Below are 16,839 nucleotides of genomic sequence, written 5' to 3' on the forward strand. Positions count from 1 at the left end.
TGCTGGGGTGGAGGTTGGGGGTTGGGGGGCGTGGTCCGTGCCGGGGTGAGGTTGGGGGGGGGTCCGTGCCGGAGTGGAGGTTGGGGGGGGTCCGTGCCGTGTTGGGGGGGGGGGTCCGTGCCGGGGTGAGGTTGGGGGGGGGGGTCCGTGCCGGGGTGGAGGTTGGGGGGGGGGTCCGTGCTGGGGTGGAGGTTGGGGGGGGGTCCGTGCCGAGGAGGGTGATGGGAGGGCAAGTGAGTTGGTCCACCTGGCCAGGTGCCAGCCTCCAACAGTTGGACCCATGCGGTCCATGCCACCTGGCTGGGGGGAGGAGGGGATATGGGCAATCATGACATGTCGTCGTTCCCCTCCCCCCCACCAGGCCGTCATGTTTTCAGATCATCCAGCGATGTTGGCCGCCGTGGTGGCAGCCGCTCATGTCTATGTTGCCTTGGATGAGGAGGAGGAGGAGGAGGAGCGTGCCAGAGAGGCGGCGCAGGCTGCCACAGAGGGGCAGACGGCAGCCGCCTAGGCTGGAGGGACACCTGACCGACAGGACGAGGAGGGGGAGGAGGACGTCCCGGCCCCACGGCAACGGAGGCACCCGAGGGAGCCCCGTGTATACCGGCCCCGGCAGTCATACCAGGACCTCATGGACCGGGAATGCAGGAGGAGACTCCGGATGAGCCGGGAAACCGTGGCACACATCTGCCACCTGCTGGCACACCTGTCACCGCGTGGCACTGGCGGGGGACACCCTCTCCCCATGTCCGTCAATGTTACGGTGGCCCTGAACTTTTATGCAACGGGGTCATTCCAGGCACCGAGTGGGGACCTGTCCGGCATATCGCAGACATTGGTGCACCGGTGCATCCGGGCAGTGACAGATGCCCTATATGCCATGGTGCACCGCTACATCCGCTTCCACGTGGACCGGGCCAGCCAAGATGCCCGGGCCGTGGGCTTCTCTGCCCTGGCCGGGTTCCCCATGGCCCAGTGCGCGATCGATGGGATGCACGTCGCCGTGCGGCCACCTGCAGAGAACAGGGCCGTGTTCACTAATAGGAAGGGGACCTATTCGATGAATGTACAGGTGGTCTGCGACCACCGCATGATGATCCTGCACGTCTGCGCCCGTCACCCAGGCAGTGTACACGACTCATTCGTGTTGTCGCGGTCATCCATCCCCGGCATGTACGAGGGACGCCATCCCCGGCTGAGGGGCTGGTTGCTGGGCGACAGGGGCTACCCATTGCGATCGTGGCTGATGACGCCTATACGGAGGCCACGCAATGAGGCGGAGAACCGCTACAATGATGTCCATGTAGCGACAAGGGGAGTGATCGAGAGGTGCTTTGGCGTGCTGAAGATGCGTTTCAGGTGCCTGGACCTCTCTGGGGGTGCCCTCCAGTATCGGTCAGATAGGGTCGGCCGCATCATTGTGGTGTGCTGCGTCCTGCACAACATAGCCCAGCAGAGGGGCGATGTGCCGCAGGCAGAGGAGGGCGGAGTGGAGGAGCAGCAGGAAGAGGCCCAGTCCTCCCCAGATGAGGGGGATGGGGGCAATGGTCAGGGCAGACGGGGTAGACACAGGCGGGTGGCTGTCCACCGTTACCGGCTGGCCCAGCGGGCACGGGACAGACTGATAGCCGCCCGCTTCACTGACTAGACGGGCGTGGGAATCGGGTAGTATGGCCACAGACCGCACACCATGGCAACAGCCGACCACCCACACCCCCCACCCATCCACCCACCCAGCACCCTCACCCCTCTCCCCAACCCCACCCACCCCACCCGCATGCACACCACCCCCCCCCCATTGCCGATCCACCTGCGGCACAACGGGCCCGGCTCACACAGTTGCGGGTGGACGCGTGTCTATCGCAGGCCATGGAGGATGATGACATCCCGCCCTGCGATGAGCTCCTGGCTCTACATCGTTGGACTATGTCTGACCCATGGCCACAGTACCACCATCCACCCAGACCATCCCTGCATGCGGCTGTGACACTGCAGCGCACGGTCCCGTCCTCTGCCCGGGGGATGTTGATGGCGGCACAGGGGGAAGGGGGCAGACTCACCTGGGGCTGAGGTAAGACCACCCCTCACACACACACTTGTGCTCAACGTACATGACACCCCCGCACACTTTGGACAGAGCACAAAGGCAGCTTCGGTAGGTGTAACATTGACTTTAATAACCAAAGGAGTTCATGCACGTGCCCTAGCCCCTAAAACTCATCTGTGCCCTGCACCCGTGCCAACTTACTCAGTGTCTAATTGTTTGGCCTTACGGGCCCTTTGACTACGTCTACGTGGTTCCCCAGACGGTACAGAAGAATTGGAGGTGGACTCCTGTGATTCCTGCCCTCTGACACTGGATCCCTTTGGCGGCCGTTTCCTGGGGCGTCCTGGCCTATATGGGCCAGGCTGCGGCCCGGGCGACTGGGTTGGCGAGCTGCCAGCCTGTCCTGCCCGTTGCCCACCCGATGCACCTGGGACGGAAGGGGGGGAGTCCGAGGTGTCGCGGTGTACCGGGACCTCCCCTACAGAGGGAGCCGGGACGGACCACACCACCTCCTCCCCCCTCGGGGTGCCCGATGGCCCCCAGGCCTCTACATGGGTGGGGGATGCGAACGGACTGGCCATCCGACGCCCCCCCGACATCTGGCGCTGCCAGTCCTGGAGGCCCGTGCTGGTATCGACAGGGGTCTGCAGGTTTGCAGCCATGGAGCCCAGGGGGTTGGCAAACCCTGTCTGTGACAGTGCGACGCCGGCTCGCACATAGCCACTGGCGCCGATGCCCTCAGCGATGGCCTGCAGAGACTGGGCCATGGCCTGCAGAGACTGGGCTATGGTGTTGAGCGCCTCTGCCATCTGGCGCTGGCACTGGCTCATGGCCTCCTGTGAGAGGGCAGCCATTTCCTGGGCCACAGACGCCGCCTGCACGAAAGGCCCCAGGCCTCGCAAACCGTTCCCCATGTCTGACACCGTCGCACCCATTGCCTCCACCGCGGACGCCACCCGTGCGGTGTCGGCCTGGGTGGCACACATGACCGGCACCACTCCCAGCTCCTGGACGCGGGTGGACTCCTCCACCTGCGACCGCAGCCGCCGCAAGCCGCCCGTCACCCTCTTCGCTCGTCTCTGGGTCGGTGGTTGCATCGGATCTATGTGTGGGTGTGGAAACTGCAGGAACCCGGGATCCATCTGGGCGGCAGATGTTCGCTTGGGCTGGGCTGCCCTCCGACCGCCCGGTCCCTCTGCTGCTCCTACCTCCACCTGCTGTACCGGGACGGCTGTGTTGTGCGCACCAGTGAGTGTACCAGACGCCTCATCACTAAAGTGCCCAACCGTGGTGAGTGTTTCTGCGATGGTGGAGGGTGTTGGTGACAGCAGAGGCGTTGTGTCGTGCTCTTCGTCCCACTCTGAGTCCATGGCACTTTGGGGTGGGGGTTCGTCTCCACCCATCCACTCTGAGTCACTGTCCGGTATTTCGTCTTCCTGGGTAGTGCTGTCCCGGTTAGGGGTGTCCTGGGTAGTGGTGTCCTGGGTAGTGGTGTCCTGGGTAGTGGTGTCCTGGCTCGGATGTGACGGGGGCCTGTGGCTGCCCCCCTCATCGCTGGGTGGTCGCTCCCGCACGTGACGGGGGTGTCGTCTCCCTGTTGCTCCAGGTCTCTCCGTCTCCCGTGGTGTGCGAGGGTCATCCTTCGGGCGTCGCATGCTGGAGGGTCCGGGTCTCTCCGTCTCCCGTGGTCTCCGAGGGGCATCCTGCGGGCGTCGCATGCTGGAGGGTCCGGGTCTCTCCGTCTCCCGTGGTCTCCGAGGGGCATCCTGCGGGCGTCGCATGCTGGGGGGTGCGGGTCTCTCCGTCTCCTTTGGTCTCCGAGGGGCATCCTGCGGGCGGTCTGCATCTGCGGGGATGGGTGCCTGGACGTTTGGTCCTGCGATACACAATGAAGCATGCATGGTTAGACATCAGGCAGTGATCAGGTGATACGGGGGAGGGGGATATAGGGGAGGGGGGATATGGGGACGGGCTGTCGGTGGCTCACTCGCTAGTACGCCCCCAACCTCTGCATCAGCAACCTCCCGGTCCTCAGGTCCGCCAGCCAGTTCCAGGGCCCTTTCCTCGTGTACGGTCAGTGGCCTCTCATCAGCGGGCCCTCCTCCAGTCCTCACATGCTCCCTATTGTTGTGTGCGCGCTTCTCCTGTGGGGGGGGGGCAGGGGTAAAAGGCAACAGTGTTAGGCAGGTATATGAATGCACGCCATCGGTTGCGCGTGCATTGCAGAGGTTAAGGTTAGGGCTGGATTCACTTGGGGATATGGGGGATATGGGGGAGGGGGGGATATGGGGGAGGCGGGGATATGGGGAGTGGGGATATGGGGAGGGGGGATATGGGAGATATGGGGGAGGGGGGATATGGGGGAGGGGGGATATGGGGGATGGGGGAGGGGGGATATGGGGGAGGGGGGATATGGGGGATATGGGGGAGGGGGGATATGGGGGAGGGGGATATGGGGAGGGGGGATATGGGGGAGGGGGGATATGGGGGATATGGGGGAGGGGGGATATGGGGGAGGGGGGATATGGGGAGGGGGGATATGGGGGATATGGGGGAGGGGGGGATATGGGGGAGGGGGGATATGGGGGATATTGGGGAGGGGGGGATATGGGGGAGGGGGGATCTGGGGGAGGGGGGATATGGGGGAGGGGGAGATATGGGGGATATGGGGGAGGGGGGATATGTGGGAGGGGGGATATGGGGGATATGGGGGAGGGAAATATGGGGGAGGGGGGGATATGGGGGAGGGAGGATATGGGGGAGGGGGGATATGGGGAGGGGGGATCTGGGGGATATGGGGGAGGGGGGATATGGGGGATATGGGGGAGGGGGGATATGGGGAGGGGGGATATGGGGAGGCTCACCCTGCCTGCTCTGACGAGGTCGTTCACCTTCTTGTGGCACTGGGTGCCTGTCCGTGGTGTCAGGGCCACAGCGGTGACGGCCTCTGCCACTTCCCTCCACAGACACCGGCTGTGGCGTGGGGCAACTCTGCGGCCGTACCCGGGATACAGGGCGTCCCTCCTCTGCTCCACCGCGTCCAGGAGCGCCTCCACATCGCGTGACTCGAACCTCGGGGCTGAGCGACGGCCAGCCATCCAGTCGAGTGTTGCGGTCGGGTGTTCTGGTCGGGTGGGGGGGAGCAGCGCGGCCTTATGAGCCGTCACGCCGTGCAGCGCGTATGACGCTGCACGGCGTGAACCACTGCGCAAGCGCGGATCCCGTTACGTCGCTGCTAGCCCATTTTGGGCCGGAGACTATCGACCCATTTTTCCGACGTGACGCAAGCCGGATTTGCGCCGTTTTTTGCGCCGATCGGCGGACTTTCCGCCGATAATGGAGAATTCCGCCCCCTGTTTGTGATTTCATGACAAATGACGAACAGGTGAAATAACCCTTAAGTGTATATTTACAAGAATAACAAAGAAGAGTTCATCTGAGGCAAATGATTACTTTTAAGGAGGTCCTTTCAGAAGCTCACAAAGTGCATTGAAACTGATATGTAAAACCACATGCCTCTCCCCTTGTGTGCAACTGAGGTTGCTGCATCTGTGTTTCATAAATATTGCAATACGAAAACATACAGCATTAACCTATGGGGTATTTGTCCAAATTCCCTAAACATCCCTAAACATCCTCCCCACCATCTCATAGAGCTTTGTGCCAGAAGCACTGAATGATATACATTTACCTCACATATGTATGATTTTGAAAGGAAGTGTTCAAAAAAAATTATTTTAAAAAAATTAGCTTCTGATGGTTTCGTCATGTAATGCACATCCTTTAATGGGGTCATTTGTTTAACAAGAACATTTGCCGTATAATGTGCCATATATTTTACACTCTTTGACCAGTAGAAATCATTTAGATAACTCAACATTTTACTTGCTAAAGATATATTCCCATTAAACGTTTTGTGCGTCATTGATCAAATGGATGTATTTGTCCTCAAAGTAGTCTCAGCTTCTTGTGTTATCTCTCACACCGCGCTAGGTTGCAAGAAAAATCTTCCCTCAGTTGCCTATCCGTTTTGTGTGAAGAATGGCCACATTGGCACTGTACCAGGGCATGTGAGACTGCATTTGAAAGAAAGCCATGCCATGGAAGAGGGGAAAAGACAGAGGGCAAGATTCTCTGGCCTCCCCCCTCGCCGTGAACAACTGGACGATCTCGCCCAGAATCTAAAGTAGTCAAAAAGCCAATTTTTCACTTGCATGATTTGTTAGAATTTAAATCAACTCAGGAGTTGTCCAGGTGTCAGCTGATGTTCCAACACAGGGCAGCACGGTGACCCGGGTTCGATTCCGGCCCTGGGTCACTGTCCGTTTGATGTTTGCACATTCTCCCCGTGTCTGCGTGGGTTTCACCCCTACAAACCCAAAGATGTGTCGGTAGGTAGATTGGCCACGCTTAATTGCCCCTTAATTGGAAAAAAAGAATTAGGCACTCCAAATTCACATTACAAAAAGATGATGTTCCACCATTAAATCTGGTCATGGCTAATTTGTCCATTTAATTATCTTTGTTCCAAAATCCCTATTCTTACCTAACAGACATCTTTAATCTAGGTTTTAAAGATGACTCATATCTTGAGACATTTGGGGGGAAAGAGTTCCAGATTTATACTAAGTTTTGTGTGAAGAAATGTATCTTAATTTCATTTCTAAGTGGCCCGGCTTTACTTGCAACATGACCCCTTCACCTTGATTCCTCCAACAAAAAAATAGTTTCCTGTTTCTACCCGATGGAATCATGGATTTGGAGGGTCAGTGTCAGTTTGGATAGAAACTGGTTTCAGAAACTGGATATTTTTCAGAAAGGAGGTGGTAGACAATGGGTGCGATTCAGCAACCAGTTGCGCCCAGCGCAAATCTAGGAACGACAGCAAGGGCGAGATCCAAATCTGCACATTTTAATGGCCTAGTTAAATACCCGGATGCCGGATTCACCCAGCGACCAAGACTCAACAGCTGCAATTGTGAGACCTCGCCAGGGTGCCATTTAGTACTGGTTCACATGAATGTGACCCAAGCGTAACAGCACTTCTGGGGGCCACGCAGGGCATTAGAGACCCCAGGGTGGTCAGGGAGAGTGCAGGGAAGTATCCTGGCAGTCCACCTGGCACCTGGGCACTTTGGCATTGCCAGCCTGGCACCCTGACAATGCCACCCTGGCACTGACAGGTGCCCAGGTGGCACTGCCAGGGTGTCAGTCTGGCAATGCCAGTGATCGGGCCCAGGAAAGGGCCTTGCCAATTAGGGAGGGTGGGGGGAATTGGAGCTGGGGGGTCCTGTAGGTGCCTCTACCAGTTTTGTGGCGTGAGGTAGGGGAGGGGGTACGATTGGTGGTGCCTGAAAGGCCGGGGGTCGTGTGGGCTGTGGGGGGGGGTGAAGGATCGGTGTGCCGGTCAAAATTGGTGGCCCAGTCAATGAGCAGCCGTTCCTGCTGCCGAGATAAGCTCACCACCAGGAAAACTCTCCAAGTGCAGTCTCAGCGGGGAGAAACCCCCGAATGCCAAACAAAGGCAAAGCGTCGTCGAATAACGGGGTGATTCCCGGCACTGCAGCTGCCATGAAATACCCTGCCGCACGTACCCAAATGCGGACTTAAACTTCTGTATGCTGAATCACGGCCAACATACACAATATATGTATATATATTATATATGTGTATATATAAAATGACTTGGATATTGGAATCGAGAGTTCAATTTCAAAATTTGGAGGAAAGGCGAAGAATCAGAAGAAGACAAATCGACCACAGGTCATCGGCGAGCAGAATGGTGAGATATATTAAATTTAATACAGAGAAGTGTGAGATGATGCATTTTGGTTAAAGTGGTAGAGGCAAGATGGACTAAAGTAACATAGTTCTAGAGTGCTCAGGAACAGGGAGACCCCAATTGCTTGACCACCCATCTTTGAAGTTGGCAGGGTGTATTCAGAGAGTGGTTAGCGATGCACACAACTTCATATTGCACCATAGAAAGCATCCTATCAGGCTGCATCACAGCCTGGTATGGCAACTGCTCGGCCCAGGACCGCAAGAAACTTTAGAGAGTCGTGAACACCGCCCAGTCCATCACACAAACCTGCCTCCCATCCATTGACTCCATCTACACCTTCCGCTGCCTGGAGAAAGCGGGCAGTATAATCAAAGATCCCTCCCACCTGGCTTACTCACTCTTCCAACTTCTTCCATCGGGCAGGAGATACAGAAATCTGAGAACACGCACGAACAGACTCAAAAACAGCTTCTTCCCCACTGTCACCAGACTCCTAAATGACCCTCTTCTGGACTGATTTCATTAACACTTCACCCTGTATGCTTCATCCGATGCCAGTGCTTTTGTAGTTACATTGTATATGTTGTGTTGCCCTATTATGTATTTTCTTTTATTCCCTTTTCTTCTCCTGTACTTAATGATCTGTTGAGCTGCTCGCAGAGAAATACTTTTCACTGTACCTCGGTACATGTGACAATAAACAAATCCAATCCAAATCCAATCCACTCCAATCCAATAAATAGAGGTATTGGGTGGAAAAGAAGGGAAGCTATGTAAAGCTCTCATTTGGCCAAAACTAGAACACTACATCTAGTTTTGGCCACCACACTTTAGCAAAGTTGTGAGGGTCCTTGAGACGGTGCATTTAGCAGAATTTCTAGGGATGAGGAATTTTAGCTACAATTTTGGTTTTCGAGTGGAGCGAAGGATTGGCTAGATGGGCAGAATGGCTTCTTTCTGTGCAATGAATGATTCTATGAATTCCGATCTCGATGTGGGTTATACTCCATGCCGGGGTGCCTGCCCCTCCTATATTGCTTTCGGGCTAGTGGGGGAGGTCGGGATTATTTTGGAGGCCTGGGAGATCGGGACGCCATTTTTAAATGAAGATCGCGGCCCATAAGTCTTCTCATGTCATACAATCCCCAAAATCAGAAGTAGGCCATTTGGCCCATCGAATCTGCACTGACCTCCAAAAGAGCACCCTACCTAGGCCCATTTCTCCACCTGTCCCCTTAGCCCCATAACCCCATATGGGCCAATGTAGTATGGCCAATTCACATAACCTGCACATCTTTGGACAGTAAGGGGCAATGTAGCATGGCCAATCCACATAACCTGCACATCTTTGGACACTAAGAGGCAATTTAGCATGGCCAATCCAAATAACCTGCTCTTCTTTGGATACTAAGGGGCAATTTAGCATGGCCAATTCATCTAAATTGCACACCTTTGGACTGTGGGAGGAAACCAGAGCACCCAGAGGAAACCCATGCAGACACGGGGGGAATGTGCAAACTGCCACAGTCACCCAAGGTCGGAATTGAACCTGTGTCCCTGTGAGGCAGCAGTGCTAACCACTGTGCCACCCTGCCGCCAACATGACAGTCAAAACATCACCGTGGACGATGGGGTAATTGAAGTATTTGTGAAATCACTTGCTGTTAACCTGCTACGAATTCTCAGGACTTTGACAAAAAACTCCTTACCTGATCAAAGGATCAAGGGTCATTACAGCCCAGGTGTGGGAACATTAAGAAGATCGCAGGAAGTCCCACAATAATTTTAGGAGTGTTCCCACACCAGCCTCATAGTGATGCTCTGTACAAGATTTTGATTTGATGATTGATACAATGAGATCTTGTGAACTATTTGAACAGGATTAGCTTTATATTGACAATTAGGAAAATAATCTCCCAGCCATTAGTGAAACCACACCCTGTTTCAATCCTCCAAGTGCTACCCTCATTCGCCTCCACTCCATAACGTGTTATGTTTCCTGCCGTCACTACGCATGGGGTTTGGGTTAAAAGGGACAGAATACCAGAAAGTTAATGATCTCAGTGGGCTGGATTCTCCGGTTCCCCAGCCGCATGTTTCTGTCTCCCTGCTGCTGGTCGCAATGGGATTTCGCACTGAAGCCACCCCACTTCGCCAGCAAACCCACGGGCGGAGGTGCGCTGCCCCTGGGAAAAGGGAATCCCAATGGTCGGAGATTTCTGGCCAATGCCTTCTTGTGAAAGCCAAAGTTATTAACATTGACATTCTGTTCAACACTTACTGCCCATTAAGGCAAGGTAGGTGCTGCAGGCAGTCACTTGTACCTTTTCTGCTGGGTGCACTGTATGCACTCTTTGCAATGTTCCTCTAAAGTGGTCTTGGAGCCATATTTTCTCCAGACAGGTTAATCACGCGTTTGGAGAGTGTGGCTGCTGTTATTCCTGCAGAATTTTCATTAAGAGGGCTGAGAGAGTGAGAGAGCAAGGGCTGCAGACACAGTTCATAACAGCACAAATGAATCACTCTGGGCCCTGCAGGAGTAGATCTAGAGAGTTGTCATGAGGTTGTATTTTCACAGAAATACAAAGCTGTGACTTAACCATTGACTACCTGTCAGCAGGTGGCTTTGCTGACCAGACCTGGTTGCAGGCTCATGACATCTCATGAAGGTTTATTAAATCATAAATTATTTATTTTTAATTTTAAAAATAAATTTAGAGTACCCAATTAACTTTTTCCAATTAAGGGGCAATTTAGCGTGTTCAATCCACCTACCTTGCACATCTTTGGGTTGTGGGGGCAAAACCCACGCAGACACGGGGAGAATGTGCAAACTCCACACGGACAGTGACCCAGAGCCGGGACCGAACCTGGGACCTCGGCGCCGTGAGACTGCAGTGCTAACCACTGCGCCACCGTGCTGCCCAAATCATAAATTATTCATATTATTTATCATGAACGTTGAACAGCAAGATATCTGCTCACTGCCACTTTAATTATAATCAGGCCCATGTTTCAAATGCCTTTCCCATCTACCTCACCATGGAAGAGGTCTCCAGCTGCTGTCGTCTGTTGTTGCACTTTGTGAATGGCAGTCTCAGTACTTGCAAGGACACGCATAAAGTAACCAGGAAGAATTTTCAACTCCCAGCTACCTGTTTCATTCTGGTTACGTGGGCTACTGCCAGAGGAAATCCAGTTGAACCTTGGATGACCTTATCCCGCTTGATTTAATTTTTCAGGCAGGTCATTAAATGATTTCCTGGCACTCATCCACGTCTGTTGTATATATGCGCTTAATCAAGCAATTTGAAGGTGGAAAGAGAAAACGCTTGGTCAGAGGAGGCCAGTTCCATATTTTAATTCACAATGAGCGAATATGCAAGACAACGGTTCTAATCTGACTTAATTCATACAATCAGTAAAATTTACCTTCACGTTAAAGAGTGAATGTCCCACTCTTGCTTACACCAATTGGCCGTTATCATGCTTGACTTTAAAGATCTCCTCTCATGAAATATACATAACGTTCTTATAGAAAAACCGAATACCGTGAATGCTGGAAATCTGAAATAAGTACAGAAAATGCTGGAAAAACTCAGCAAGTCTGGCAGCATCTGCGGAAAGAGAAAGAGAGAGCGGGGTCTTCCGGCTGTTCGTGCCGATGGCACACCCCCGCCGCAGTTTTCCCGGCAGCATGGGATGGATTCAATGAGAAATCCCTGGAGATCCCGGCCAATAGCGGGATGCCTCCTGCCGCCAAGAAACACGCCACAGGGAGGCCAGAGAATCTAGCCCAGAGTTAATGTTTCGAGTCCAGAGTTGGAGCTCTGAAGAAGATTCATTTGTATGTGACATTTTTAGCTGATTTTACAGAAGGTTAGAGCTACACCATCCAAACTGCTGTTGGAATTCCACAGCATTATTAGTCCATCATCAGTCTTGGCTCAGTGATAACACTTTGCCTCTGATTCTGATGGTTAGAGCTTCAAGCCTTCCTCCAAAAATCTGAGCGCACAATTGCAGTGTCAAATGTGTCAGCCCTTGAATGAGGCCGAAAGCTGAGGCTTTGTCTGCCTTCCCTGGTGGACAACGATTCAGTGACAGTATTCAAAGAGCAAGAGAGTTCCTACTTATCTGCCCAACCTGATGAAAACAAAGGTTTAACTGGTCGTATATTTCATCGCTGATTGTGAGGCCTTGTTATTCACCATAAAATTACAATGGTTGCTCTACTTTAAAAGTACTTCATTGGCTGTGAAGCACTTTGCGACATTTTGAGCTGTGGAAGGCGGTACAAATATATGAGTGTTTCAGTTCTGGAATTCTCCCATCATTTACCTCGTAACAGAGCATGTGATTATAGACCTACGAAAGACCACCTATGACACTCGAAAACGAAGAATATTAAAACATGCCACCAGTTTTTTTAAATTCCCTATGGAAGCAAATCCTGGATACATCAATTACCAAGCAGAAAATTGTTGGACGAGAGGCATTGACCACTACCTGGTTAGTTTCAAGCACATTACTTGAGGTGGCATTTCTCACAAGCGACATGAAGTACCCGTTGCATATTCACCGATCTTTTAGAAAGAAATATTTCTTTATTACAATTTTTACAACCATTGAACATCTCAAAGCACTTTGCAGCCAATGACACACTTTTAACAGTGTAGTGACCATTGTAATGTAGGAAACGCCTGAGTGGGTTTCCTCCGGGTGCTCCGGTTTCCTCCCACAGTCCAAAGATGTGCAGACTAGGTGGGATTGGCCATGATAAATTGCCCCTTATTTTTCAAAGATGTGCAGGTTAGGTGGGGTTATGGGGTTAGTGCGCTGGCGTGGACCTAGCTGGGGAGCTCTTTCAGGGGATCGGTGCCGACTCAATGGGCCGAATGGCCTCCTTCTGCACTGTAGGGATTCTATGGTGTGTTAACCATGATCTTATTGAATGCTAGGGCAGGTTCAAGGGGCCAACTGCTGCTCCTATTCCTTCGATTCTTATTAAAACTGGCACTTCTGATGATACAGAACACCTTCAATACTGCCAAGCAGTGTCAGCTTTGATTTTTACACTATTCGGAACCTTATGACTCCGAGACGAGAGTATTGCCAACTGAGCCATAACTGATCTTGTCCTAAATTTGACAAAGTACTGCTTGCGCCCCTGAAACTCCTACTCAGACTTGTCAATCCATATTTTAACACGGCTCCACATTGGAAGTTATGGAAGAAATATGAAGGGCGGTGAATGAAGAAAAATATTTAACATTTCAGTTCAGTAAAATCTTTGTGTTTTCAAATTATACTATCTTCAACATGTGGTATTGCTGTTTTTGGCGCCATCTGAAGTTTGATGTAGTTTCAATATACGGGCACCTCTAGTTATTTCGAGTTTTCTGAGACTGTGCTGCAAAGATACACAAATGAAAGCTATTTTTCTTCCCATTTTCAGTTTTATTCAGAGAACCAAGGAAAGGAGTGACTATCATTGCTACTATTAAACTTAAGCGTTGTTGATTTTATTCAGTTTGTAAAGTGTAACCCCTAATTCCTAGACTCTACTTCCAGTTCTAATGCTATTAGCTTCTTTGGATTGGAAGCACTGAGAATGGATGACAGGAATAGACTAGGTCACGAGATTTGAGAATGCAAATCTCCTGATGGGATATGCCCCCTGTGGGATTGCCTGACCTGTTCTATATAAAGGACAACCTCAACTGAAAGATGAGGGCCACTACACCAGTGAAGCAACTTATCTTTTCTCAAACCAATCTCATCATCGATTTCAAATCCACCCATCACCAAACTGATACCGTTATATTTCCCGGTCACTGGCAGTGGTACCATGGTAACAATATGGGGCTCAATGTTTCGTCTATGTTTCGTCTTGCCAGATAAATATACTTTCTTGCTAGGCTTCCAATTTTCACCCTCGCACATTTATCAGCTGTGTGACATAACTGCTGATCTCCACAAAATAAAGGAAAGAACTTGTATTTATTTATAACCCTAACAAAGCATTCCACAGTCAATAAATTAAAATTTTTTAACAAGATGAGAGAGGTGGATAATGATAGATAAATGCTGCCAATGTTCTTCTCTCATTGTCTAAGCGAGGCAGTTTGAAATTGGATTCAACCTGCATCCCACAGCCACACCCCGCTTTCCGCAAGTTTCTCGCCACCTGTCTACATTGAAATGGGCATTTTCTTCTTTGGAAACAATTTTGCCGTGCTCACGCCGTCCATTTCACATTGAACAAAACGATCAAGTGTGACAACAACAGAATATAGATATGTGTAATTTAAGGTAGGATGAATAGGCAATTAGGCCCGGCTGTGATACCCCTTGTTGGTAAATAGTTTGTCAGTATTTGAGCTGCTGTTGGATAACCCAGCTACCATGGAACCAGACATTACAGAACTGTACAGAGGTGCGAGTCACTGGCTTCAGCAGAGTGGGGCAAATTGGAAGCACTGCCAAGGTTGCCAGGTTGCACTGACAGCTGGCAGAGGGACTGCCAAGGTGCCAAGCTGCCATTTTCCGCTTGACGGGGATCGGGTCTGGGGGTGCCCTGCTTGGGTGGGGGGGGGAGCAAGGACCGGCTTTTAGGTGACTTGGGGGGGGGGGATTCAGGGATCAGGACCCCACTTAAAAATGACGTCCCAATTTCTCCCTGCACTGAGGAGGTCCAGCGAGCAGAACACCTCGGTGCAGAAAACGGGACCAAATGAAGCATTGGCCCCGCGTTTCATGTGTGGCCCCGATCTCTCCAAACAGCCATTCGATAGCGTGGTGTTTCTCGGCGCTCCCGAGTGCCGGGAACCACCCGGCTAATTGCGCTAAACCCCCATTTGGGGATAGATTGTTTCCGCTCTGATTTATAATCTATGATAACCTGGAAAGTGCTGTTGTGCTAACAGCAGCTGAACATATAACATTCCTCAATCAGTATCAGAAATGTTGTACACGTTTTAATTACGTTTATCCACAAGTATGTCCAGATTTAGCATTTGGGCTGCAGTCTAATATAGCAGTTGGATATTTGCTCTTATTTTACTCGATATTTGCTCCCCAAGTAAACCCCCATACCCATGCTATGCTATTGACCCGCAGGGCAGTCAACTAAGCCCAAGTCTGACCAACACTTGGATAATTAGTTGTATGGCTGAGCAGGGGATTGGAGGGCGGGGAGGGGAGGCGAGATTCTTCTTGGCTTCTGTCCTTAGCTTAAATCTTACCTTAATGTGAGGAAATCCAGTGCAACATAAACAACTCACCCCGTCACCACTCGCCAATTCATGTTGCGCTAACGGGCCAGAACGTCGGACCATCCATTGCTGAACAGCTTCCCTTTCAGAGAATAGTTTGCTGTCGAGAAAGCCCAAGTGATTGCTCGTGTTGTCTGTCCAATAAAAACACAAATCCTGCGTACATTTTGAAGCTAATGGTGATATTCTTCAGCAAATGGGAGCAGGTTCACAAGAAATGAAATGGTTAATTCGAACAATGACCAGGAAAGTACCATGGAGGTTAAATCATTAAACTTGGTGAAGAAATATCGACTTAGATTGTTTGTAACTAGGTGTTGTTTGAAATAGTGCACGGCAAACGTAATCTATTGCAACTCGATTCTTTTTTCCCCCCATTCTCCCAAAACAAAACAGGCAGCTGTGAGGAAAATAATGTTGTCAACAGTTCTCTCTATGAATTGCCTATATTATGGAGATCCTTAAAACCTAGCAACAATGTCGCTGTTTATCTTCACAGGTGATCGAGTTTGATGATGGATCTGGGTCCGTTCTCAGAATTCAGCCATTGCGGACACCACGAGACGAGGCTACTTATGAATGTGTAGCCTCCAACAGTGTTGGAGAAATAAGTGCCACCACCAGACTTACAGTGTTACGTGGTATGTTTTCATCATTGTAATGCACTTAACCCTGTGAAGCAGGGCAGTATTAAGTAGTCTTTCATTTCCAGCTGCCAAGGTAAGCTGTGAAAAGTACCGTCCATTTGTTGTGCCATGTTTCACAAAAGACTTTGGATATTGCAATACCTACGGATAAATGTGCAGAAACTAACTAACATTAACATTTTCCACAACACTCTTATTATGGAAACAAAGTCCCGTTGTTACAAAAGTTATTATGATCAATGCACCTCAGTATATAATTAACTCTGATTTAGAATATCAAAATATGGACTTCCCAGGAAGGAGAAGAAGCAGGCATTCTGTGGAATCTGAAATAATTTGGTATTTTGAGATGAATTATTCCTTGTACCAACCTGTAGCATTTTCATCCGTTTTTTTTCTTCACAAGAGGCTGTGAAATAAAGGTAGAATTGCTGTAAGTGTGTGTTATACTCCACTGTGCTGTGGTCCTTTGAGGACATTTGATCCGCAGCAAGTTCTGGATTGTATGTTTGACAAGTTGAACAAAGAGGTACTGTTGGCTAAAGTGGAGAGTGACATTCTGGGAAATGAACTGCACATCATTTCATTATCTTAAAATTAAATAGCTCATAATACTGATCGAGAGCACAGCAGCGTTCCTTGTCATTGTCTAATACTGTGTGACCGTGATTAGCATGTTTATTACAATGCTATTTTATTAGTACCCCTTCTTGAGGATAAACATTGGTGCCCTGCTGTGAAAGCATTGCTGAGCAGTTTAGGCAATGAAGTCAAATCCATTCAGATGTCTCAGTAGGAATGTTAGGGAACAAAGAACAGCTGGTTACAAACTGCAGACAGAATGCTTTGAAAGAACAAAACCCGGGAATAGCTGGCAAGAACGAATTGTGCTGCTTCTGGGAAATAAAGAGGTTAGATGTGTATCAAACCCGAATGATGAATTGGGTTTGCATACTCTGTCATTGATCTTGGCTAATCTTCGATGCGAATTAAAGTACTGTTGATTATCAATTCCCCAGTAACTTTGTGATGTGTGGGCATTCTATACATGGATGCTAATGAGAATTTTGGGAAAGTTTCAGA

At 50.7% G+C, this 16,839-nt stretch overlaps 1 protein-coding gene across 27 annotated transcripts in view; it reads left to right on the top strand.

Moving 5' to 3' along the window:
* LOC140429768 (receptor-type tyrosine-protein phosphatase delta-like) overlaps positions 1 to 16,839 on the top strand; it is a 3,491,723-nt gene that overhangs the window by 2,958,810 nt on the left and 516,074 nt on the right. For all 27 annotated transcript variants that reach the window (XM_072517184.1, XM_072517188.1, XM_072517191.1 and 24 more), the window contains one exon: positions 15,609 to 15,750. In XM_072517184.1, the coding sequence (XP_072373285.1) occupies positions 15,609 to 15,750 (142 nt within the window). The remainder of the gene's footprint in view (positions 1 to 15,608; positions 15,751 to 16,839) is intronic.

This window comes from Scyliorhinus torazame, chromosome 9 (genome assembly GCF_047496885.1).
Source record: "Scyliorhinus torazame isolate Kashiwa2021f chromosome 9, sScyTor2.1, whole genome shotgun sequence".
NCBI classification, from domain to species: Eukaryota; Metazoa; Chordata; class Chondrichthyes; order Carcharhiniformes; family Scyliorhinidae; genus Scyliorhinus; species Scyliorhinus torazame.